The following is a 26,106-nucleotide window of genomic DNA, read 5'->3' on the forward strand; positions in this document are numbered from 1 at the left end:
GTGAAGCAATCACATTGTTGAGTCACCATGAGCCTACACCTGACCATCTGAAAATAGTTTGAAGAATGATGCAACTTATTTTGGAAGAGCTTTATGTTTACATACATGGAGAACCAATTGCTCAGCTATAGTTAGAACACATGTGTAGGCTTACAAGTTTAGTTCACAGTAGCTTCAAATGGCAGAACTGACAGAAGCTTCAGTCCCTGAGGACCTACAGAGTTGCTACTAATGAAGCTGATATCTGTGGGAGAGATGGAACATTGGCTCCAAACAAGGCAATTACTGTTACATTACATGTTGCTGTTAATGTATGCCTCAGAAGATATCAATAGAGATATCATAGCCACTTATGTTTATAACAGATCCCATAGCAGTCTACAAATATATAGACTGTAAATGCTGGCTTGATCAAACCAATGCTGGCATGATCAGATATACACCGCAATAGCCTATCTTTAACAATTGCAGAGAAAATGCGCAGGAAAAAGAGGGTGGTATCCAACAATATCGTTCCGTTAGTGCAAATAACACTGTGCTAGCAGAAACTAGGTTCTGAATTATGCACAAGAAGGAGTTACGCATAGTTCAGTTACGTTTGTGCAGGGATAAACTTTGTATTGAAACAAACTTTAATATGGAATGATGTGCAGGTCCTCGTAAACTACCTACCAGCTTCCTGGAAGTTAACACATGGTCAGCACAAATGGATTTTCAGAGCCCTTATGACAGCTAAAGGACTTATATGCAATGGATTGAGGATTTAACAATACTATTGACATTTGAATGGGTGTTATATAGGCGTGATTTGCGAGTGGGTAAATATATGGCTATATGGTCTGCTTTTCTATGCAGAACAAAGGTTCTGTTTATCGGAGTGGAGTTACAGGCACAAACTTTTCTCTTTCTCCCCCTTCTCTTTCAATTCCACCATCACATTTAACATTTCTTTCCCCCCCACTTCTGTGCACACTCTGCAGATTTCTGGAATCCACTGGCTCACATCCCTGCCCATGATGGCTAAGCTCCACACCTTGATTTGATCATGGCTCTTCATTATTCCTTGCCCCATGTTTTCCCCAGTACTCCATGTACTAAATACGACTTCTCTCTCTGGCAACACTCACTGGCACTTCTGGAAAAAGAATTGACCATCTGACTTCTAAACATTTTCTTCTTCCAGAAACCACAGACACTCCCCTCCTTCCCTTTCCAAAACATGTTCCTCATTTGAACCTGTGGCATTACGAGATCTTTTCTTGGGTTCTTCTCCAAAATTCCTGCTGGAACAGAAAAAGATGCCGCTACTGTTTTCATTACTCAATTGTGTTGTAAAGTTTCTAAATCTTAAGCTCTGATTATTATTTTTTAATCCCTTCTGGACCTGCTGGAGGAAAGGGAAAATGTACCAGAGGAGATTGGTACATGCATATGAAGTGTGTGTGTGTGGGGGGGATCCCTAAATTTTCCTGTGTTTATGTGTACACTTCTTGAGACCTATGCATGTGTGCACACCTCTTGACACCTTGTGTGAGGAATATAAGGGATCAGTGCATAGTCTGTTGCCTTGAAGGCCTTCTACAGTGCACACTGCATTTCCCTTACTATGTAGCACCTGGTTAAAGCCTTTCATACTGTAACAACCCCACCACCAACTATTTATTTGCCTTTAAGAAAACCCACTTATACCCAGAAACTCCTCACACCATTATCTGGAGCAAAGCAACTCACCTTCAAATGTACATGGCATTTCCTTTATATCCACACAAGATGTCGCCCCCGCATCTGACAAGAAAAACTAGGAGATGCTTCTCATTCACACCTCCCCAAGTCATTTCCATGGGTCAAACTTTGTGGTAAGAATTAACATCCATGTGTACACAAGGAACCTCAAAAGTTACCTCAGGAACACTAACTCCTCTTCTGATTGGTTGAGTTCCTCCATTTCTCACTGAGCCCTCATGAACCTTTAGAAGGTTAAAACCCCTTTTCAATTTTCCAGTGCAAATTACCTCATAAAAATTAGTTTACATAGGAAACTTTTCTAGAAAACCTGTATCACAATAGCTCTGAAGCACCTCTGGCTTCAAAACTTTGTGGGGTGGTGGTGGTGGCAGCTAGGGAACATAAAGGGGCACATTTCTCCTAAAGCACTTCATTGTTTGTCACATACAGTGACTATAGACTTGTACTTGACTGTAGTGGATTTAGACTTGTAGAAACTCTGCTCTACAGATTTCTCTTGCTACAAAGAGCCTGGATAAGGGTTGTGAACACAAGATCAAAGGAGATTGATGCAATTTCAAATATGGAATACTTATCGCAACACTATTTTGCGAGGTTTAGTATGAACTTTGGTAAGGTTGAATGAAGGAAAAGGGCAATGAACAACCTTCGCCATCAGCTTCTTTTTTATTTAAAATCCATTTTTATTGTAAGTTTCAGCAAAACAAATCAGACAAATGGAAATAATAACAAAATGTTTTAAAATTGCAACTACATGCTTTAAAGGCCTCAGTTTCAAATAGTACAACATTCTGGGCCCCCCTCACAAAAAAGGAACACAGGAATAGTTTACACATAAACTTCAGTAAAAGCAAGCCAAATATCCAAGTATAAGTCCATTCACGAGTTATGTCTATATAACACCATTTACACTGACCATTCCAAGAAGCAGGTAAATAATTTAAGAGAATACGTGTACATCAGTAAATACTAAACAGCTTTCCAATACAAAGTTTATCTGTATGATAACTTCCTCCCAAAAGGAGGCAGCTATTGGGCTTTCCCAAAACTTATAAAAGAAGCATCACACCTCGAACAATTAGCTGGGTTAGACAAACCTTTATTAAAGAGATATTGTGATGTCAATAGACTTGAAACAAAAGCTTTTGCTGATTAAGACCTAACTGGAGGCCTGTAGACATATCAGATACAGACGCCAAAATGGTGGTCCATTGATTAGGTAAAATAGGATATTCCAATTCCCTTTTCCGTTCCTGCTGAAGACCCTGTGTATCATATCTATTAACTGATAAGTATTTATAAAAATGAATTGTGTGTTGATATGCCTGGTCAGCTTCAATAAGTGTTTCCAATAGCAAAGGGGATTCTGAGGTGGTAAAAGCAGCGGGATCAAATCTAGATTCTAACAAATGTTGCAATTGCAAATACTGCCATTCAGCTGTAGCAGAAAAATCAAATTTATCTCACAAAGCTGAAATTGGCAAAAACCCATCGTCAACACCCAATAATTGATCCAGGGTAAAAATAATTTTATCCATCAGCTTCTGCTAGGTGAGTCAGGAAGCCATGACCAGCATAGCCACCTAAAGGCAGCTAGGAACTTTATGCAATTCATTATTTAGGCAAGCTAATGCCTATTTTTTAAAACCTGTTCAGAATCTAAAAGAGCAGGTGAATCTCTTTCCCCATTGCTAATCTCTGCTTCTGTTCTTGCCATACACACATCACCATCATGTAGGATGTGGGTGAGCAATGCACAGCAAATACTTTTTTGCTCTGGAGCAATCTTCTAGCTCCTAAAATCACTGGCAGAGAAAAGTGGTCCCCGCTCTTCCACGTCTATATATGTATTCCACAAGGGTAGCAGAAAATCCAGTCATCGGAAGTCAACTGGGGCCATACCCATCATGCCAATGGGCCTGTTCAGACAGCATGCTAAGCCATGGTTAGGCTGCTAACCTTTTTGCAGCAAATGATTAGTATTTATGTAGCTACCAAGGTTGGGAATGGTTCACATGACACACTAAGACATGTTTAGCTCAAAATGCTTAACCACCATGGCTTAGCGTGTCATCTGAACAAGGTCAAAGAATGTTACAAAGCAATGGTTCAATGGGCCTCTTCAAAAAATATTGAGTTTGATTCGGATTTCAGCACGTGCAACTGGGCTGCCAGAAGCAGACTCCCCACAATTATTGGAAGCCCTCCAGCCACCATGAAAATGCTACATAAAGGGTCAAGAGACCCTCTTGAATGGGGTGAGCTGTGGAAAGGAGAGTTGAAGAGGGCAACCTTGAACATCAGGCAGAGTCACCTGTGGCTGGAGTCCTTTTGTCCATGGAAGACAAGGCAGATCCTGAATCCAACCCTTAAGAATGATAACTGTTTGTGTGCCTCTTACTGAACTGTGCCAAAGCTGCCTGCACAGGCTGCCCAAAATCTGTGGCTAGATGTACCTTACTTGAGTCTGGTTAGAGTAACTCAACAACTCACATCTTTGGAACTCTCTGCAGGGAGGCAGACCTGGCCCCAGCATTGCTAGCCTTAAAAAAAAAAAATACAAAAAACAAAAACAATCTGCTGTAGACACATTCTTTCCAACCTGCATTTGTTTTTTTAAAATAATGTGCTGCTGTGTGCGTTTAATTGTAAACATGTATGCTCATGTTTTATAATACTTTTTATGCCACTTTGTGAGTGCAATGAGCCCTGAAAGGCGGGTAAAAAGTCTCTTAAATAAGTAAGTCTTCAAGAAAACAATGTATACTATATTCTTTCATTAGGGGTGACCTTCGACTTGGGCTATTTCACTCCAGTTGTTCTTCAACCATATCAGTGACAGCCTAAAAATATAGCTTGTTTCTTTATCGATCTTGCTTCGGCTATTGGGCGGTATAAAAATGTAATAAATAAATAAATAAATCTTGCTACATTATGAGGCACGTTCGTGGTTTTCTCCTGTTTTTCGGTTGCCTTTATGCTTTGAACCGCGTTTCCAAGTAAAATAACATTTCACTTCGGTTACAGGAAGCAACTTCAGCGCTCTAGCGGCGTGGCACGCCTTCGACCTACTTCCTGCCCTGGACCCGCGGCCATTCCGCGAACGAGCAGCCCCTTCCTCCCGCGCTCCCAAGCCTCGTGGATGGCGCAGGAACTTGGCTTTTAGACCCACGTCCTCTCCCGCTCGCTCCCCCGGGAGGAGGAGGAGGAGGAAAGAGGAGAACTCCCTCCCTTCCTCTCCTCTCGTTGGCTGAGGCCGGCTGAGTGGCGGCGCAGGTTCAGCCAGCCGGCGCCCACTTTGTGGCCGGTCACGTGGGCTCGGCGGAGCCTCCCTCTGTCTCCTCCTCCTCCTGCCCCCTCCCTGCTCCGTGAGTCCGTCGGTCCATCTCTTGGCCAGGGCAGGGCTGCTTCTTCTACCTCCCTCCGCCGCCAGCCGCACGTCCGGCGGTAGGTCGGTTGGCTCGGCTGACTTTCGGGAGCGGGGTTGGCTTTTACTTGGTATTTCTTTTTGCCGCCTGCTCACTTACTTGCTCGCTCACTCGCCCGCCCGCTTACTTACGAGGTGGCCGGCGGCCGAGGGTGGTGGTTTTTCATTCGGACTTGCTCTCCAACCGCGGCGTCCCCAGCCGGCCGGACTTGCAGGCAACTTCCTGCAAGTGTGGCCGGCTGGGACGTTGCGGTTGGAGAGCCCGCTTCTCGCGCCCTGGAGAGTGAGGGAGCCGAGTGGAGCACGTCGTGCGAGACTCGTCCCTCCCACCCCCCTCACCCGCTTGTAAGCAAGCGAGCCAGAAAAAGGCCCCCATCCCCTGCCGCCTCGTGAGTAAGCGAGCGGCACTCCGCCGCCCCCGAAAGTCTGCCACAGGCGGGCCCGGTGGTGGAGCCAGAGTTCTCCCGGCTGGATACGGCCCTGCCTTGGTGAAACCTTTCTGTTCCTCAGATTTGCCAGTTTGGGATTAGTTACGAAAGAAGAAAAAAAAGGAGGAGGAAGGGGGGGGGGAGAGAGAGAAAAAAAGTCTTCATTCCAGCGTCATTGTAACTCAGGGGTTTGCTTGGACTTAAAACCAATCCGTCTCGCTTCTTGTGAACTCGGAATATTTCTCTCTCACACTTTCGTGAAAGTAACTTTCCCCGAAGAACTCTGTAACTGGATAACAAGCGTAATAGGATGACATCTCTTGTGGATCCCAGGATTAAACAAGCTTTGCGGAAAAAGCCATCGGAAAGGACTGAAGAGGTATCTCATTTTGTAAACATTTCACTTTATGTTTCTTTTTGCTTAAGTGTCGCTGCTGCTTGGCATAAGAACTTTTCACACTGCTGTGACTTCCACCTAGGAAACTGCACTGAACTTGGGAGGGCATCATCACAGGCGACAAAGCACGCATGTTGATGTGACTCTGTTTATACTCTGCTGGGAATACTTATTGGTGGTTCCATGACTCTGACATATCTATGGAATAAAATGTGTGTCTGCATGTGTGTTGTGAACATGGAGTGACATACACATGGAAATACTATTCATGTAAGAAATTGTTTTGCCTTTATCTACACCAATGCAGTGGCTCAACTTCTGTCATTTTGCAAGTATTGTGGTGCATTTTTTTAAAAAAAAGTACTTTCAACTCTGGCCTTCTGAGAATTTTAGGCATTTAAGAGCACATTCGTAAGAATAACTTGGACTGCCTGTGGCACAGGATAGGCGTACATCAAAGCTGAATGATGTTTATTTCAGTCTTGACGAACATTTGTGGGAAAATTAGGCATTTCAGCATAAACTGATGCCTAATTTAAAATATACTAATTATGCCAATATTATTATTATTATTATTTATTTATATAGCATCATCAATGTACGTTGCTATATATATAAATTGCTAACTAGGTAAGTGAGTAGAAATGTGCAGATATAAGTTGCAGTCTTATACTCCCCTTGACGTAAGCTCTATTGAACTCAATAGGACTTACTTCTGAGTAGGCTTGGATAGGATTGCACTGTAAGGGTGCAATCCTATGCCCACTTTACAGGGAGTAAGCCAGGAAACTTAGTAGGCTTGATTCTGAGTAGACACATATGGGATTACCCTGTAATTCTGCTAAAACACTAGTTTGGAGTTAAACTCTTAACTAGCAAACAGCAATACTTTGGGTTTAGTGTAAGTTATGTAAGTCCAGTTTTAATAGGATTTTGTACTCTGTTCTTAGTCTGAGAATGTTTTTGTTGTTAAAAGTCCTGAATGGAGTCTTTTGAATCATATTTGCTTTTTTGTACTGTGATTACATGTGGCAAAGAGAGGAAGAGTAGTTTGGGAAGATAATCATGTTACAGTTGACTCTGTATGAGACAGGGAAGCATCTGTTCTCTGTTGATACTTCAGTTAGCAAAGAATCCTGGAACAAGATCTTTTTAGAAAGTGTGTTGAAATAGGACATAGAAAATAGCATTTCTTACAATTCCCCCCTCGTCTTAATATTTCTATTTTCTGATCTGGGGACTTGGCAACACTTTACTTCATTTCATGTTTCTTGTTCCCTGAACTGGATTTTTTTTGGAGAAAGTACTTAATAGAAATATTGATGGGTGGTGGGCTGCCCTTAGAACAAAATCTTTGTTCCACTTTCAATTTTGTCTTAGTCTAAACTTAGCCAAGTGTACTTAATTCTTACATTTGGGTCCTAGTAGTTTAGAGTTTATTTCTTTTCAAATTTACATTTTAGGATTAATCTGATGTGGGGTAGTTTAATTTCTATACAACATATGGATATTCTCTATGTTTCTCCCCTTAAGCTATTGTTTCCGGTATGTGTGTTGTTGCTCTTCAGAACTTTGGGAAGGGGTGAGATAGAAATTAAATGAAACATTTGTATTGAAGTAATGAAGTAAATGAGTTCCTACTAACCCGGTACTTCTGACTGGTAGTGTTGTGTTTCTTCTTGCTGAAGATTTGAGCATACAGTTAAGATATTTCAAGTCAGACCTTTTTTTTTAAAAAAAAAAAAAAAAGTCCAGGGCAGTTTATAACTCTAACAGAAAACCCAAAGTCTCTCTTTCTCAGCATGTCCCCACCAAATTAGGTTCAGTGTGTGGTTATCAAAGCTAGGGCCTTTTCAGCAGTGGCACCCCAATTGTGGAATGCCCTTCCCAGAGAGGTTTGCCTGATTGTGAACCTTTTGTCACCAGGTGAAGAACTGCTATTCTCCCAGGTGTTTTAATAGCCTTTAAATGTTCTTTTGAGTTTGTTTTAAGATCACCAGGGTTGAATTTTCTGCAGTATATGTTGCTGGTTTTATTTTATCTATTTAATTTGTACTATAGTTGGGTTTTGATCTATTTGATGTTTTAGGTACTGTTCCGTGATTTTATATTTTGTAAATTGGAATATATGTATAGGAAAATAAATAATATGGCTTAACTTGCAAAAGAGACCTGCTTGAATTAAAAAGGTCCTGCACTTATCAGTAATCATTTGAGAAATCTCAGGGGATGATATCTATCAATCTTGGGGCCAATAACTTCCTTTTTTTCCTGGACCTGCATATGTCTAGTAGCAGTACAGTTAAATATTCAATGAAATTCTAAACTCTTTGGTAGTATAGTAGTGGCTAAGGTATTGAACTGGGAGTCAGGAGATCTGGGTTCTAGTCCCCACTCAGCCATGGAAACCCACTGAGTGACTTTGGGCCAGTCACAGACTCTCAGCCCAACCTACTTCACAGGGTTGTTGTTGTGAGGATAACATGGAGAGGGGATGATGTACTCAGCCTTGGGTTCCTTGATGGAAAAAAGGCAGGATATAAATGAAATAAATAAATAAATACTGCAGGCCTTTGAGGATCAAACTAGATGTGACACCAGAATCCTGTGACTGGAGGTCCCAATGTCTTTTTAAAAAAAATTAAACTCCCCACTCCACCTGTGAGAGGTGCAATTTGCATTGATTTCATGGTGGGAATCCCCCCACAACCCCTTTCCTGTTGAAAACCAGCTCCCTGAAGTGGTTATTTGTCTTGTACCTGCAAGTTTTTCCAGCCAGGATAAATAATACTTTTTGAAGGGGGGGAAGCAGCATGAAGGAAAGGGTTAATTCCCCCCAATCAAGGTCTGGCCTTGATTTGAGTCTCCATCTGCTGTGATCTGTATAAAAGAAAAAGACATCAATTCCAGTCATGGAATGTTCGTGACAAATCTAGTTTGATCCTGAGAAAATATGTATGTGATTGGATTGCAGAGGTGATTCTGTGCCTAAATTTATTGATTGATTTCTATCCTACTCCTTCCTAGTAATAGAGTTTTGAAAACTCTACAATAGGTCAAGGTTATTGCTCTAATTAGAATTGATAACTGCAAGATCCGTTGGCAGTCTTGAACAGTTACTCGTCATCGTGAGCACCAGCTTTTGGTGAATAGGCCAAATGACAAGACTTCTTCTGAATAGCTTCGGCTATTGGGCGGTATAAAAATGTAATAAATAATTTGAAGCTACAGAGGTGGGTGGGGGTTATCTCGGAAGCTTTGCAGTGTTCCCTGCCTCTCCTTATCTTCAAGGTTGGGGAAAAGGCTGGTGGTGGTTTGGTAGCTGTGTGGGCAAGGCACATTACTGAGTAATCTTTACTGTGACATACGGAAAATTGAAGGCACGTCTGGAAAAACATGGGGTGGGGCATAGGGGGTTGCCAGAGATACAGGGGAATCTCTAGAATTTGGAGAGGTTACTTCCTGAGAGTAGAAGTGTTTTCCTGCTGCCCAACACAACTTTGGATCCAAGGAATGAATCCAAGCACCTTTTGTTTTTACAGACAGAATACAGTGTTGTTAAGTGGATGTTGTTAAAGTGAACTTTAAGTTTACCCAATAGAACATCATATTCTACTTTCCCCCCTGTGCTTCCTCCAGACCTGTTCTGGAGCATCCCCCAATTGTCTGGAACAGATTGAAGGGAAAATCTGTTCTACCAGTGGAGTCTGTTCTATTGGCAGGTGGGTACTATTAGATCCAGCCCCTATAAATATGGGATTTTTTTTCTGCCCCAGTTTGAAGAAAGCATAGTGTAAGTTTATGTACTGTTGTTTGTACTTGAGAAATATTATACAAGAACATTTCCAAAAATGCAATTTATTATATGCTAAAGTTGTCTACATACTGTATGGGAGTATGTGGCAGTTATAAAATGTCACTGGCATTAGAAATCCCTATTTATTTATTTATTTGTTTATTGCATTTCTATACCGCCCAATAGCTGGAGCTCTCTGGGCAATTCACAAAAATTAAAAACATTCAAAGTATAAAACAACAGTATAAAACAACTAGTACCTGAAATGAACCTACTGTTTTGGTATTTGAAAGATTGGCTGCATTCAGGCATTCAAGGAATGTTACATGGTGAATCTTGGGTTCATGTACTGCGTCATCCCCTTTCCTCCTCTGTTTTATGCAGTTAGAAGTTTCTATTCATGGTTTGTAGCAAACCACAGTTTCCCAGTCAAATACAGGAAAGTGGTTTGTAGAAGCCGTACTTACTGATCAAACCAAAGTTTATTAATATTAAAACACTGTTCTAGTGATATGAATATTTTTGTAGCCCTGTAGTATCATGTAGTTGAGAGAGAGAGAGTTAGGAAACTTGAACAATGTGAAAAATAATAATGATGGAAATGCAAATACTTCAGCAAGTTTGAGGAAATAATGGCCATTGTTTAAATTTACTAAGGGTACAATTTAGACAGTAAAAAGTCCTACAATTCCAGCATGCCCCAACAGCCATGCATGCTAAACATACATAGGATTGCATCATAACAGAACAATTCTATCTACTCAAAAGAAAGTCTCATTGAGTTCAGTGGACTTACTCTGGAATACGTTTGTATAGGATTCGGCTGCTGTGCAACAGTTGGAATAATAACTGTGCCACATTTACTTATTCTCTTTTGTAATTATGCGATTATGTATTTTCTTCGTAATAACTGTGGGAAAGCCTATTGTGTAAATTAAACTCCTGCATAAGTCTTTGCACCAAATTAAGGTGGCAATTAGCATTGGTAGACATATTATTAGTAGAAATGCCATAATATTGGTATAAATTAACTTTGCTTTGTACTTTTAGAATAGTATGTCTGCTTGGAGTAATCCCCATTGAGTTATTATTTATTTATTTATTGCATTTATATCCCACCTTTCTTTCTCCAAGGAACCCAAGGTGGCGTACATAATCCTCCTCTCCATTTTATCCTCACAACAACAACCCTGTGAGGTTGGTTGGACTGAGAGTCTGTGATTGGCTCAAAGTCATACAGTGAAGGGAAACCATGGCTGAGTGGGGATCTCCCAACTCCTAGTCCAACACTAACCACTACACCACACTGACTCTCTAGTTCATTGGGCCTTATTTCTAAGTAAGCAGAGTATAGGATTGAATTGTTAGTCTACTTTAAGATTTAATGTGCTTAATAAAGCTATTAAATTTTATTGGTAGAGATTCCATTAAGAAGTATTCTGTAGAAGTGAGTTTTTCTTTTTTCTGGTAGAATTCCAATTCTTAACTGTGTAAAATGCAAAAGTTATATATTAACATGTAGGCTCTTGTTTGAAACAGATAGAATATGTTACATTATGAAAGCATAACATAACTCCAGTGATTTAAAATTGGAGAATAAGTCTGCAATCCTATACACACTTACCTGGGAGTAAGTGCAGGTTACACCATGTGTAGAGTACACCAGAATTTAGATGTAGAAGACAGCCATTTTCATTATCCATGGTGGTGATAATCTACTTATTGATCGTAGGGAACAGCCATAATCTATGCCTGTACATGAACAAATCTGTATTGTACACTTTTTCCATTACTGTTTTGTAATAGAATCACTAGCAAGATATTTAGTATGTAATTTGGCATTGGGGACTGCTGTGATGAAAAGCCTCTTGTGTGTGCATGCAGGAGTACAATGAACTTTAGAGGCATTGTTGAGTTATAATGAAAGTTTCTTGAGGGGATATTAGGGTAAAATAAAATGTTAAGAAATGCTCCTTGATATTTCTTCCTTTCCTTCACAGTGAAGCGGGTCAGTTCCTACTTTACTCTTCAGTTTTGTGGTGCTGGGTGTTTAGGTGTGGATTGTCTCATGTAAAGGTCGAAAATGTTAATAGTAAGCATTGGTTGCAATTTACAGGTAGCAAAAGAAGAAATAAAATAGTAAACAAATACACTATCTGGTACTTATTTCCTGTGATTTTATTTTAACATTTTGAAACGAAGGAATATAAACATCAACTATTTTATTTTTGTAACTCAGTCTGTTGGGAATGACTCTCGTGTTGCATCATACAGTCTTGAGTTCTTGGTTTTTGACATTCTTTCTTGGATTTTGACACATCCTGTTAAAATACTTTTTTGTTGGATTATTGTACTTCAAACCCTTTTTTCTGTCTATTTAAAATCATGGAAGAATACTAATGAAGTAGTTCACGTTGCAACTGTTCTCTGTTTATGCCATTATTGTGAATTCTCCTTTAATATACAAGCGTACCACGCACCCAGATTCCTTAGTGATGGACACTGTAAAAAAGAAAAGAAAAGCCAGTAATAAAATTCTTGCTGATAGCATAACAAAAGGCCTGTTGTGCTGTTGCACAGCTGAGCCAAACAGAGGAAAACATCTGCTTCTTGTTTCCAGAAATAACTGGTATTTTGAAGTAGAGGATTTTTTTTTCATGCTTCCCATAAATTTTGTGCTTAAATCTTTTATGTGCAATAAGGAGTTAGACTTCATTCATTTTTTTTCTTTCATGTCATTATATATTGATTAAACAACTTCTCAATTTATCATTATTGAATAAATTATCTGATGTATCTAAATTATCTCTGGAAATAGTTTTGGGCCTTTGCACATGTACAAAATGTTGAAAAATTAATATGACCTTTATGTCAGATTTTGGCTTTGCTTTAATATAAATCTAAAACTTTTCTTAATGGTCAGGTGAGGATAACGGCCCATTTTTGTATCCTGTTTGTTTGGGACAAATCCTGCCTTGCTGCTTCCTCTTGTTGAGGGCATAAAGGTCAATTGGCAAACCTGAATCAGTGAGTCAGGATATCCTGAATTGTAGGATGCATCCTTTGGAAGAATTTCCTTTGTGTTGTCAGATAAGGGATGTTTTTAATTTTTCTGCATGGCTATAGCTGTCTTTGTATTTCTTTTTCTTTGTTTTCATACAGTTTCATTGGAGTTGGTTGCACAACAGGTGAGACTGTGGTGAAGGGCGGGATATGTGTGGCTGCCATTTTGAATATGGGGATTGTCATGTCTTGCAAATCCAGCACGTGTGGGCTGCGCAAGAGTTAAACAACCATGGTCTCTTTTATGGTTATGCAATGGTTTTTAACCCTTGCACTGTGTTATATAGTCGGTCATTTCTTGAGATGACTTGAAAGCGGAACGTGACATGCTTTCTGAAGCTGGTAAAAATGTTGAGACTAATCCTTAAGTGGTCTAATTAAAACTATTTTTGTATGTTTCAGTAGTCATAATGAACTTATAGTTGATTAGTTGATTAAAAGTCTACCTCTAATGTTGCTTTCCTATCCATTACCCCATATGTAATGCAAAGGAGAGGGTACAAGCTGCTTTAAAGTTTGCCTAGAGTTGCTAAAATTTGTTGCAATCTACCCTGCATTCCTATGCATGTCTACTCAGAAGTAAGTCTATTGAGTTAAATGAAATTTTCGCCCAGGTAAAGTGACTACAACTCCTGATAGCCAAGTTGACTGAGGGGTATAGGGAATTGGCCATCATATCTGGAGGGCACTGGGTTGGGGAAGATTAGTGTATAGGATTGCAGCCCATGTGAATTAAAATACTTCTTTCTGTTTTTTGACAGTTAAGAGTCTTGACATGGCCATTTTATAATTGTTTACATACTTAACGCAGTATTTAAGATGCATAGTATAGGTCAGCCAATGATTAGTAGACATATTATAGCTTAGTTTATTCATGGACATTGTTAAAGCAGTATGGCAATAATCTTTACCATAAGAGAAGCAGTTTCTACGTATAACAGTGTTTCACACCGGGTCTTTTACCAGGTAATTGGCTTGTAAGCATTGTATACTTCTAGAGCAAGTGCACTTAAATCATACCAGGCAGTGAGAGCTGGTAGTTGTCTATATGTGCGTAACCTTGCCCTTTTGAGTGGAGGGGCAGGATCTGTCAGCTGGGGCAAACCTGGCAACCTTAACTTTTGTTTTAAAGAAATATGCCTCTTTATGAATGCTTCCAAATATGTCTCCAATCAGGCAGTATTTGCATAAGGTTTCAGTGTGCAAGTATAAAATTTTTATGCTACATGCTTCCCTTGTCCCGATTGCTTTTGGCTGAAGAGTGATCTATTAAACAATCATTGAGTTGGATCCAGAATTTGGGTCCTGTGGTAAGAAGGCTTTTGATCCAATCGAGGAATTCTGCTGGTGGAATATGGGAGGAGTTGATTTTTGGTAATGCCCCCTCCCTCTGCAGCCTACTGTACCTTCCAAGAGTCTGCTCCAAAGGCTTGAGTTACCTTCCAGAATGGTAGTGCTGGGGTTGCAGTGGGAAGAGGAAATGAGCAAAAATGGCCTTGTTTCCTTTCCACCAGCCAGAACGGTAGAACTCTGTTCAGGAGATGCTACCGTTAAAAGAAGGAAATATTGGATCCAATCAAAATAACAGTCATATATAGATTTGCTACCACTCTTTCCTCTGTGTGCAGATAGCCCTGTATATAGGGTGCTTACTCAAGCAAATTGGGATCTACATCAAGGGTAAAGAATTTCAGAGTTGTGAAAAAAATATGGTGGAGCCAGCCAACGCTTTCACAAAGTCCCTGTTTGAAACTATAGGTGGCTTCATAGAGGACAATAAACCATGGGCTATAAACAGCAGTACTGAATTAATACTGCCTTTAAGGGCCAAATCAGAAATTACTTTAAATCGACATCTAGCAGCTATTTCCTTTTTGCATTTTTACTCTAGAGTAGGCACAGGACCCTTCTGTGGAAGGTAGGGGAACATTAAACTTTTCCTCACAATTTTGGGCCCAGCCTCGCTCAAGCACCCTGCACCTACTCTGGAGTAAAAAAGCAAAAAAGGAAATAACTGCTAGATATGGATTTGAAATCATGTCTGTTTTGGCCCTGAATTAATGCTTTTTGATCTGTTCTGTCATAGCCTGAAATGGCTTGATGTAAATCTGGACTGAGTAGCAGTAGTAGTGGTGACTAATGCGCCATACTTTGCCTGCTGTTCCATGGAGACAGTATATAATACATGCAGTGATTCTTCCACTGCTATTCTGCTGTTGTCTTCTGCATGCTGCTTCCCTGGAGATAGTATGCCCTGGTCCTGCTGAGCATACATTGACTGTGAATGGGACTTGGGAGCCACAAAGGCCCTCCCCCCCAACATTTCTATCTTCCCACTATATTCAGCTGGCATTCTCTTTTACTCTGTAAGAGCACAGTGGGCTAAGTTGGCTCTCAGGATCAGAAGAGGGGGAGCCCATTGCTGATTTTCAACACTTTGCAGCATAGGATTGGGCCCCTTTTTGATGTTAACTTTGTGATATGGGAGACACTTGTAATGTTGGAAGATTTAGGCTGTATGAGAGAGCCTATGACATGGCTCCTTCCCATGCTGCATTTCTTTAATGCCTGTGAGGAGCAATGCAAGTGTGGGTAGGTGCTATGTTGTGTGCTTATTCTGCACGGTTCAGATTTTCTGAACTACTGGTCAAGGGCGGTTAAATAGGGAGCTGCAAGCAGTTTTTTTGACAGTTCAGCTGCCATTCTTGAACCAACATGCCTTCACCCCTAGACGTAGAGCAGGAGTAGGCAAGTCCATGTATGCCCAAAAAAACCTGTGGGTTAGCCCCTGAATTTTGTTGGCAAACCACTGTAGTGCAGAAAATGGGTCAAATTTGGCTTGTTCTGAACTAGTGAGCAGCATGGGTTGCATGTGGCCTGTGCACCCTAGGTTGTCCAAGCTTGATGTAGATGGACTAGACAAATCCTGTACTCTAGAGAAACTTGGGCACCAGTCAGAGCAAAGGGGAAGCATCTGGCATGCAGGAGAAAGAAGTAACTGAACAAGTATGGTCAGCATGCAGGAAAGGGAAAAGGAAGGAGATTGCTGAAAGAAGATGGAGGAAGAACAGGCTGAAGCGGATACTTAAAAGGCATGGGTGATGTAGAACGGAGAAGGTCAGCTAGCCATAGAAGACTGCTGAACTCAAGAGAATATATTGCAAAGGAGACCGGAGACAGAGCGAGAGAGCACATACCAAGCCACAAATGTCTGACCAGGGCAGAGAAAAAAAGAGAATAGGCTATCAAGGCCTCCAGAAGCCCCTGCTTCTTTTCCACCTGTTTTTCTATGTTTCAATAGGAATGGATGGGGAAATTGCACCCTCCAAGTCCTTTTCCTCAGGGCTTCAGATCAGGGGACAGGGATTCATCTGTCCTTTGCAAGGCAGAAATTGTTTGGCAATGGTTGTTTGTAGTGTGCAGAGAGGATCCTCTGTGACAATTTTGTGTAGGTAATGAGTTGCAAGTCTTGCCACCTTGCAGTGCACCTTTTCTAATCTGAGCCTGGAGTTGCTGTGGCATCTGATCTCACATTCAGTTCTGTTTCATATTCAGGGAAGGGTCCTGCAAAAACATAACATCATTCATTTTCTTCCTCATACTTATATTTCTTATGATTCAAAGTTCATAGCCCAATTGGAGAAAGGTTTTGCATGCTGTGTTTAAGGAAGTATTGGATACTGTTGTTTTTATACTGTTGTTTTTATGTTTCTAATGGTTTTTAAAGTCTGTATACTTTTTAATGTTTACTGTTTTAACTTTTTGTGAACCACCCAGAGAGCTTCGGTTGTGGGGCGGTTTATAAATGTAATAAATACATAAATAAATAAGTAATCCTAACCCTAACCCCTATCTGCAAGAAAACTGAGATGTCACTATGAAATAAATCACAGAACCTTTTTATCTTAATACTGTTCGGTATCAGAATTAAGGAAAAAGTAAGCTAACAATAGGAGAAGTGTGTGTTTTATATCAGTGATTGGTTTGCATGTAATGTCAATTCATGGGTTAAAGAACCCATGAATTGGCAGGGCCATGTGGGAGAGAGCGCGGGTGCACTTCCTCTCGCCTGCTCAGCACTTACGCTTTACATATGTTTTCCAAAATGATTCATGAAGTTCCTTAGTTTATTTATTTTATTTTATTGATTTATTTCATTTCTGTACTGCCCAATAGCCGAAGCTCTCTGGGCAGTTCACAAAAATTAAAACCGTAAAGTACAGCTTAAAGTATAAAATATGGAAACTTAAACCACAATATAAAAGTACAACCAGAATAAAACTGAACAGCAATGCAGAGATTTTACAGATTTAAAACACAGATTTAAAACAGCAGAATTAAAAGACTAGGATGATAAAATACTAAAATTCTGGAAAAATAAAAAAGGTCTTCAGCTGATGCTGGAAAGAGTACAATGTAGGTTCCAGATAAACCTCTCTAGTTAGTTGTGATGTCCGAACCAGGCATCCTGGGTCGTTGATGGTTCAACAATCCAGAGTTCTAACCCAACAGCAAATTATGCATTCAAACTCTGGGCGGTTTAATCCTCAACTATCCAGAATGTGGTGTTTTTCACAACTAACAACCCTGGAACGGGGCATTTTGGGGTTGTTTCAAAAAGTGGATGCAAAGCGGAAGTGGCGAGTTAGGCTGGAGGCAGCATGCTTGCTCGCTCACTTGCTACTGCTTGGCCCCAACGACTGACAGCATAAACAATCCAACGGTTGCCATTAAGTGCAAAGTGAGCCCCTGTGTGGTACGGCTTACTAAAGTTGTATGGAGCACCAGTAGGCAGCACCATCCAACCTCTTCTTTCTTGAGGTGTGGGGGGCATGCCATCTTGAAGGTGCTCTTGGGTGGCTTCCAGAACTGGCATCCAATACTCCCCTTCACCCAGTCTTTCCCAAGGGAACGGCTAGGTGGAAGTGCTGCTGACTATTTCTTTCTGGAGATGCTCTGCACACCATCCAGAAGCAGTGTCCAGTGGTTCCCCTCACTCAGCCAAGGAAAACACACTGCTAGTCACACCTTAATGGTGTGCTTTCCAAAGAAGTGTCTAATGCTTTCCTCCAGACCTACTATCCTGGTCTGATACAGTTACTGCTCTGATTGATTAACACATTAATGTGTGTTTGTATAAAGGCAAAAGGTATAAGTGTTGTGGTTTTAAAAATGATTCTGAGGATCTAGAACTTGGACCACTCTTGTGTTAGGCCTCTTGAATTTTAGAACTGTACTATCATGTGGACTGTTTTATTATGTTTAAAGTAATTATTTTATTATGTTTGAAGTAATTCTAATAATAGACCTTTTCCAAAATGAAAGGATAATGATTGTAATCTAACATACGATCTTTAGTATCTTTAGAAGGTCAGAAAAATTAACTGTTTTGCAATCTATGTTAAAATATCTGTTATTCTATGAGAGAGAAGAAATAATCTTGAGCGGATGTATTCCAGCGTTTACAGGGCATCCTACATCCTGTCACCATTGTCTAATATAAGCTCTTCACATGTTGGATTGCTCTGTCACACTAATACAAGAAAACACTCTGTTTTCTTGTATTAGTCAAATTGGCACAACTTGGGGTACTAAAATTTATGTATATCCTACATTTGACAAGCACTTTGAGATTAATTTAAAGAAATTCCTCAGTCACAGCATTGTTTTAGATACAAGTCATCCTCAATAAATGTTCTTCCAGTTAAAACAAACAAACATTGATTCTACTTCTCTTCTCAGCAACATGTTACAATTACATTTCCTGATTTCCACACTTTGGTCTGCTTTGTTGAACTTTGTATCCATGTTTATTGTCCCTTCTTCAGTGTCTTGAATATTCATTTTTCTGCTCAGCTGCTTTAGATCTTTGTTTCTTATTCTTTCTTTTTTTAAAAAAATCAACATCTTAAAATCTTCCAGTTCATGGTCATTTTAATTGCCTCCAGTCTTTATTAATTAGCTTTTGTTAATTTCATCTCCAAAGATGCTTTGTTTCCCATACCTTAAACTATTGTTTAAGTTTTACTTAAGAAAGTGTTTGTGAAGTGTTTGCTAGAGGAGGAATAAATTGATATGCATTTTAATTATGTTATATTCATCTAACTTTATACTATATACAGGATCAAATTGTAATAACCGACTTTTTAAAATGGCAGAGCAGTTAGAACAGCACAAGTACCCTCACTTCAAAAGTAATTAAATTCAGCAAGTAACGACACATGGAAGAATTTTGGCAAGCTTCAATATTTTTAACAGTCACCATGCATGCAAAATTAGATAATATTTTAATTTTTGGCATGCAAAATTAGATAATATTTAAACATCAGAAGTAATTTATTGCATTTGATGTTTTGGCATTGAAATGCTAGGGGTGTGCTGTGTTTCCTGTTTATGAAAAAATAGTTCATTTTTTTTTGGTTTGGAACCTTTTTCAGGTTATATTACTTTATTCCGTTTTTGGCAAGTTACATAGTATCTCTGAGATGTACTCATTGCAGAAGTTTCAGGGAGTTACTTTTCATGCATTTGTGTATGGCCAATCTATTTAATATATACAGTGTTGTGGATTGTATTTCCTTCCCTATTGAACTATGTAGAAGGCTGTTGAAAAGCTACATTAAATGTTTATTTCCTCATATTTCCTCATATTATACTATCTTTTCCCAGCCAATTTCTTGCAATAAGCTGATTGGTAGGGTGGGTTGTACTTCAGAGTAAAGCAACAGAACCTGAACCTATCCCCAGGGGGGAAATAACTTCTGTTCCAATCCACATTTGATCAGTATCTGTTGAATATGTTATAAGAGGTTTCTTGATTTCTTCTTGAGGGTTTGCAATTTTTTTAAAGAACATTTTTTCCGACTTTGTTATAGAAAGGTTTGTTAATCTATAGAATACACTCAAGTAGTTCATAAGCATCTGTTTGTAATGCATAGGTGGACTTAAAGTGGACAATATTCATTTTTAGATGTTGGGCAATTGAGATACAGCTTAATAATATCAAAATTTGAATTGGACTCATAAAATTTGATATATTTTTGTGCTCAAAGTTTAATCACCTGTTTTGCAGGTCTTCAGTTTTTAGGTTAGTGAGACACATCAATAATCGCTTCTAAATGAGAGTGTTCTTAATCGTGGTCCAGTATACATGATAACTAGGAAGAAAATATATAGAGAGATTTCTGATACTATTTAGCTGCTGAATGGAGCATCTAAAGGCATCTAAATCAAGCATTTGTGAACTACTCTGGCAGAGCTTTATGCTCACTTCTAACGAAGTCTCTGAAAGTGAAAAGAGTGACCCTGTTTAGACAACACACTAAGCTACGGTGTTTAAGCATTTTGAACTAAGCATTATGGCTGAATGTGTTGCGTGAACCATGACTTAATATGTTGTGTAAACTATTCTTAACCATGGTGGCTACATAACCATGGTTTAAAAACGCTCACTAATCATTTGCTGCAAAAGGGTTAGCAGCCAAACCATGGTTTGGCGTGTTGTCAGAACAGGTCCAATAGGAGACTATTGATAAAATAATGATTGGACGGAAAATGGTTAGGGCTTATTCTACAGAACAAACGATTCTGGCTGAGATTCTGGTTGTAAAGAACACAGGCTTCAGTTTTAAATACTTCAGTTCTGAGCAAAATGCTTTATTCCAATTAAGAAATTAAGTGTAAAGCACTAAATCTGCTTAAAACGTACAAAGTACTTGGGAAATTCTGTAGTATGTAACACAATTAGCAAAGAGTTCAGCTTGCTGTGACCTTTCAAAGACCAAGAACAGGCTGTAAGAAAAAACTTTGTTACCTAGTGGTTCTTCTGCATGTTCTCAAAATTTGCATTGTAAATTTAGCTCATTCAGAGGATATTCTTTTCAAAGAGATGCACTATTCTCCATGTGCTGGTTCAGTATGCTATGTTAATGTTAAGTGTTTTGCTGTCAACTTGCAGTGGTGTTTACCATTCTTCAGTAATGCTGGCTAACTTTTCACATGAACACAACTGTTGATATCAAATAATGTAATACTAACAAATCTGTCATGCAGAGGAATGAGCTGAAAAGGATATTTTTATTCACATGCAGGGATCTTGACCCCTAAATTCTGTTTGAACTTCTCCATAAATTTGCGAGTGTTTACCTAAAAGGTGGTTTATACAGCTTTTAAATAAATAAGTGAATAAATAAAATAAAGTACATCTTGTGTTTTTTAAATCTTTTTAATATTTACACACACATCATAATTTGTCATCTTTAATCAGTATCCAATTCCTCTTTTGTCACAGCTTTTAACATAAGAACAGCCATGATGGCTCAGACCCCAAGTTCTAGCATTATAAGAGAGAGAGAGAGAGAGAGAGAGAGAGAGAGATGCCTCCCTCTCAGCTTTCTTCCCATCTTGCATAATTTTGTACACGCCTATACAGATGTAAAATTTCCAGAAATTTTGAAGCCATGAGGAAAATAATGTTTTTCTTGTTTTTTGTGTGTGTGGAAAAAAGGAAAATTTCAGAAAAATTGAAATAATGCAATATTAGCACTTTTTACAGATTGAAAGGCACTTTGTTACTTTAGGAACTTAAAATGTAATTATGTCCAAGTTGGTTTGGCATTACATTTGGTATAATAAAAGTACAGTGTATTCAAACATTAATCCATTTTTTCTTCATTTTTTTCAATTTTTCAGGAAAAAAATTGAAAAAAAAAACATTTTTTCCCTATTCCCCCCCCCCCCCCCGGTTTTCTTCCTGGCCTTCACATCTCTACACCCCTATCATGTCTTCCCTTTTTTCTAAGCTAAACGGTCTTGGATGTTGTAGCCTTTTCTCGCAGGCAGTTGCTCCAGCCCCTTGAAAATTTTTGTTGTTCTTTTCTGCACTTTTTCTAACTCTACAATATCCTTTTTAAGGTGTGATGACCAACACTATACACAGTATTCCAAGTGTAGTTGTCCCACAGATTTGTATAAGGGCAGTATGATATTGGCAGTTTTATTTTTAATTCTTTTCCTAATTTTGCCTAACATGGAATTGCTTTTTTCATAGCAGCTGCACACTGAGTCAACATTTTCATCAAGCTCTCTACAACAACCCCAAAATCTTTCTTGGTCAGTCCCCACTAGCTCACATCCCATCAGCTTATATGCGAAGTTGGGATGTTTTTGCCCCAACATGCATCATGTTATACTTACATTGAAATTCATTTGCTGTTTTGATGTCTATTCTCCCAGTTTGGTGAGCTCTTTACAACTCCTTCTTGCTTTAATCAACCCACATAATTTGTTGTTATGAGCACACTTGAGCAAACTTGGCCAACCTTTGCTACCCCCACCTTGTTAAGTATCATGCTGGACTTGCTTGCATGACATGACAGTCCACCATGGGTTATTTAAACCATAGTGAGGCTATGGTGTGTGCAGGGTGCATGTGGTCACCATTTTGAATATGCAACCCCCACTAGGGATTGTTGTCTCATGTAAACACATTATACATGGGTAATGCAAGGATTAAACAATCCTCACATAACACCATGGTCTGTCTTAGGGTTACATGAGGGTTGTTTAATCCTTGAATAACCCAAGCTCATTGGGTTTGTGTGACACAACACAGTTGGATATGCAAACTGGCACTCGTAAGGGACTGCGGCTTGTCATGGGTTAAATAACCCATGCGAGCCACAGCATGTTGTCACTTTAAGAGCTGAATTGAAGTTTCGCCATTACCAGTTTATGTTTTCTTCCATTTTCATATTCCATTTCTTAAACTGAGTTATAGTTTATTTTCTCCTCAATGGATTTTGTAAATTTGCGTGTAGGTTGTCATGTAAAAGTGATGATCTACAAGAGGGTTGAATCCTTTTTCCTACATGCCAAATACTCTTAGTAGGAAAAATGGCATACTTGAGGTAGCTTGTTGTTTTACTTTATACATACATATATACATGCAATTACCTGCCCTATACCAGATGATCTATGTGCAGCTCACAGGAATAAACAAGAACATTATTATAAACAGAATTTCAATAAAGCACAGTTAATACAGCATCACTATAAATGTTTTTAAAACACTTTAAAACGGAGCAGAAAAAAGTAACTTTGCAGCACTAACTCAGGGTATGTCTGCACCATGCCTATATCCTGGGGTCGTCTAGGTTGTCCTTGTGTGTCCAAATGATGCACAGAGAATCCCGGGGTCAACTGGGGACGACTAGATATTTCCCCGGGATAATTGAAACTGGAGATTTCCCAGTTTTTCCACGGTCCCGAGACAACCCCAAGGATTATGGCTGGTGTGGCACGGCCTCCTGGGTCCTCAAATGGGCATGGAGCTGCACGGGGTGGCTCAATACCCATTGCCCCCCCCCAGCAATTTCACTATCCCTGAAATGGGGGGGGGTGTTACTTAGCTTTTTCGCCACGCATGAGGCAAACCCCCCCACGCGCCTGCAACTTCCCTCTTCCCTTCCGGGACATCGTGCAACCACATAGGTGCTGGGGGAGGATCATGGAAGTAGGTAAGTCCACGATCCTCCCCCTCCCTCCTGCTACAACCTTAGGTGTAGACATGCCCTCAGTTAAAGAAAGGCCAGAGAAATAAAAAATCCACAGAGCTAAATTAGTATAAAACCAAACATAGTTTGAAAGCCCTTAGAGGAAAAAAAAGAACTTCACCTGGTGCTGGAAGAGCATTAAAATAAGCACTAGGCGGGTCTCTGAGGAGGACATTCACAACCTAGTGACCATCACTGAAAATCTCTCCCCCTTGTTAGTACTTGTCAAGCAGATTTGTCCTGTTGACAAGAATATTGTGATAAGCAGTTTGTAGTGTGTAGCATGTCAGTCTCCTGCTTGTGAGCTTAGCTTTAGGCAATAGAACTGGAAGATTTCGGATCATGGCCATTGGTTTACTCCAGCAGGGCTCTTACTATGTTTTTAATCTTTCATTTGTATATAGAGTTTCATTTAGGTAGAGCTCTCAGTCAGCTTGTGTCTGTTCATTAATTTTAATTCCTAATTGATTGTCTGAACAAGAAAGTCGTAGCAATCAGATGAGGTGAAATAATACAAAGGTCACATAGGTTGCTTTAGGAAAAGTGAAAAGGGTACTCTCAAATACATGATAAAACCACTTCTGAATTCTGGCTGGGATGTGTAATAGCAAAAAAAGAATAATGAATTTCACATATACTTTAGAAATTCATATAAAAATTTGATTGCCAGAAGAATTTAAATCAAGCAACTTCATGCTTCTCTAGAGTAAATATGAAATCCTTGTATGTGACAAAACACCAATAGCGTTTTGACCAAGAATAGGTCATTTTTGGTCTAGTAGTATTACTGCAATCATAATTTCTATATAAATATATGGAAAAATAGAATCTTGCCTCTCAGTCTGAGCTGTTAAATGTGTGAAAGAACAATGACGTGACATTGGTGTCACCTGCAAACCAGACCAAAACTGATGGTTGAAGATGGCTAAAATTGATATTAAAAATTACAAGTTATTTTTTGTAATTGAATCTTTATTGCTTGTTAGCCAACTAGGCCATTCGCAAACAAATAAAATAGTGGCAAAATAACATATTATTTGGCTAAGATCAGGTGTAGTACAAGTTATTTTAAGTACTCATAACTTAAAAACTCTTGTCATGCCGCTATGTAATTAGCAGTAAAAGTCTTTGCATATCCACAGTCCTGGAAAAAGGATAAAGAGAAAACCCAGAGTTTATACAAGAATGCACTGGAGTAAAAAAAAAAGCACAGAATTTACACTCACTGACTCACCTAAGCAAAGAAAATATGAATGTAGTGATATCACTAATTCATTGAAGAAGACCAATTTTTGATTGAAACAAATGTTTAAAAAATTATTCAAGCTGATTGCTTTTAATTTTTGTTGTGATGACATTAGTTGTGTGAATTTGTAAATTCTTCATAAAATCCACAATTTTTAATATTATGAGCCTCAGCTTGATTGTTGATCTTCTGTTATTTTTGTTGTTGGGTCTGATTGCTACTGCAATTGATTAAGGACTAGTGCAAATGAGTCCCAAGCTTGTGTCTCAGTGTTGTCAGTTTACTTTTGAGGTTTTTATTTTGTCGCTCTCAGGTGTTTTAAAAACCAAAATCCTGTGTTTGTGTGCTTTAAATCTCATTCCTAAGTGACATGTGATTTAAGTTTTGCTTTGAATTAGTTTAATATTTGGAGTCAATGAAAGCTAAATATTCTATATATCAAGGGGCTTAAGGTTTAGTATGTCTTGCAGCTAGACCTTTGGGGAAAAACTATGGTAGTAAAAGAAGAGCAGTTTGCTGTCTGAAATGTCCTGAAGTACTGAAGAAAATTTATTTTCATCCCTTGGATGATGTTACTGCACTTTCATCAAAGAATTTATTAGGAACTATTTTTACAAGTGGGCCTCTACAGGAAGCAAAGGAAATCAGATAGGTTCCAGCTTCTTTTAATTAAATTAAGGGGGAGAAAACCTTAAACATTGCATTCATTGAGTAGCAATTGTGATTTTCTACACACCCCTTATATATTGGGCCAGTTTGCATGATGACCGCAGCCTACTATGGGTTAAATAAGCCACAGTGGTTGTGGCGTATGTCGGAGGTGATTTTGAATATTCCGCCCATCTGGTGGGTTGGGGTGGCCATGATTTGCTGTGTTGTCCAAACCTGGGCGTGAAGGTTGATGGAGGGAGAAACAATATTCAAATAAGCCATGGTGGGCTGCGGCAATCTTGCAAACCCGGTCACTGTGCCAGTTCACACAATCAAAACAAGTCGCTGTGGCTTATTTGAAGCCAAGGTTGCTTGTTTTAATCTTCAGCACATGCTGGCATGTGCTAGGTGCCGGTTCCCAAACTGTCCATCCAGGCATGGCTTGTTGTGTCGTTCAAATCCAGACATCATGGTTTGTTTGAGGGGAAGAAAAATCTCAAATAACTGATGGCTATTGTTGGGTTAACAATAGTGTGGTGTAGCGGCTAGAGTGTTCGACTGGGATTCGTGAGATCTGGGTTCTAGTCTCCATTTGGCCTTGGAAGCTCAATGAATAACTTTGGTGCCCGTCTCAGATTCTCAGCCCAAACTACCTCGCAGGATAGTTTTTGTGAGGATAAAATGGAAAGGAGGAGAATTATGTTCCTTGGGTTCCTTGGAGGAAAATATGGAATCCTTGAACAGTTTGATAGTTGCTGGTAGTGCAAATGTGCTAGTAAACATTGGAAACAGATGTATT

At 39.3% G+C, this 26,106-nt stretch overlaps 1 protein-coding gene across 11 annotated transcripts in view; it reads left to right on the forward strand.

Moving 5' to 3' along the window:
- The first annotated feature begins 5,573 nt into the window (after window positions 1-5,573).
- RAPGEF6 (Rap guanine nucleotide exchange factor 6) overlaps window positions 5,574-26,106 on the forward strand; it is a 163,359-nt gene continuing 142,826 nt past the window's right edge. For 8 of the 11 annotated variants that reach the window (XM_063120713.1, XM_063120717.1, XM_063120715.1 and 5 more), the window contains exon 1: window positions 5,575-5,980. In XM_063120713.1, coding sequence (XP_062976783.1) covers window positions 5,912-5,980 — 69 coding nt within the window. In that variant the 5' untranslated portion in view covers window positions 5,575-5,911. Of the gene's footprint in view, window positions 5,981-26,106 lie in introns of all 11 variants that reach the window. The other 3 variants (XM_063120721.1, XM_063120723.1, XM_063120724.1) reach the window with 1 other exon arrangement.

The sequence above is a fragment of the Elgaria multicarinata genome, chromosome 3 (assembly GCF_023053635.1).
Source record: "Elgaria multicarinata webbii isolate HBS135686 ecotype San Diego chromosome 3, rElgMul1.1.pri, whole genome shotgun sequence".
In the NCBI taxonomy this organism is placed as follows: Eukaryota; Metazoa; Chordata; class Lepidosauria; order Squamata; family Anguidae; genus Elgaria; species Elgaria multicarinata.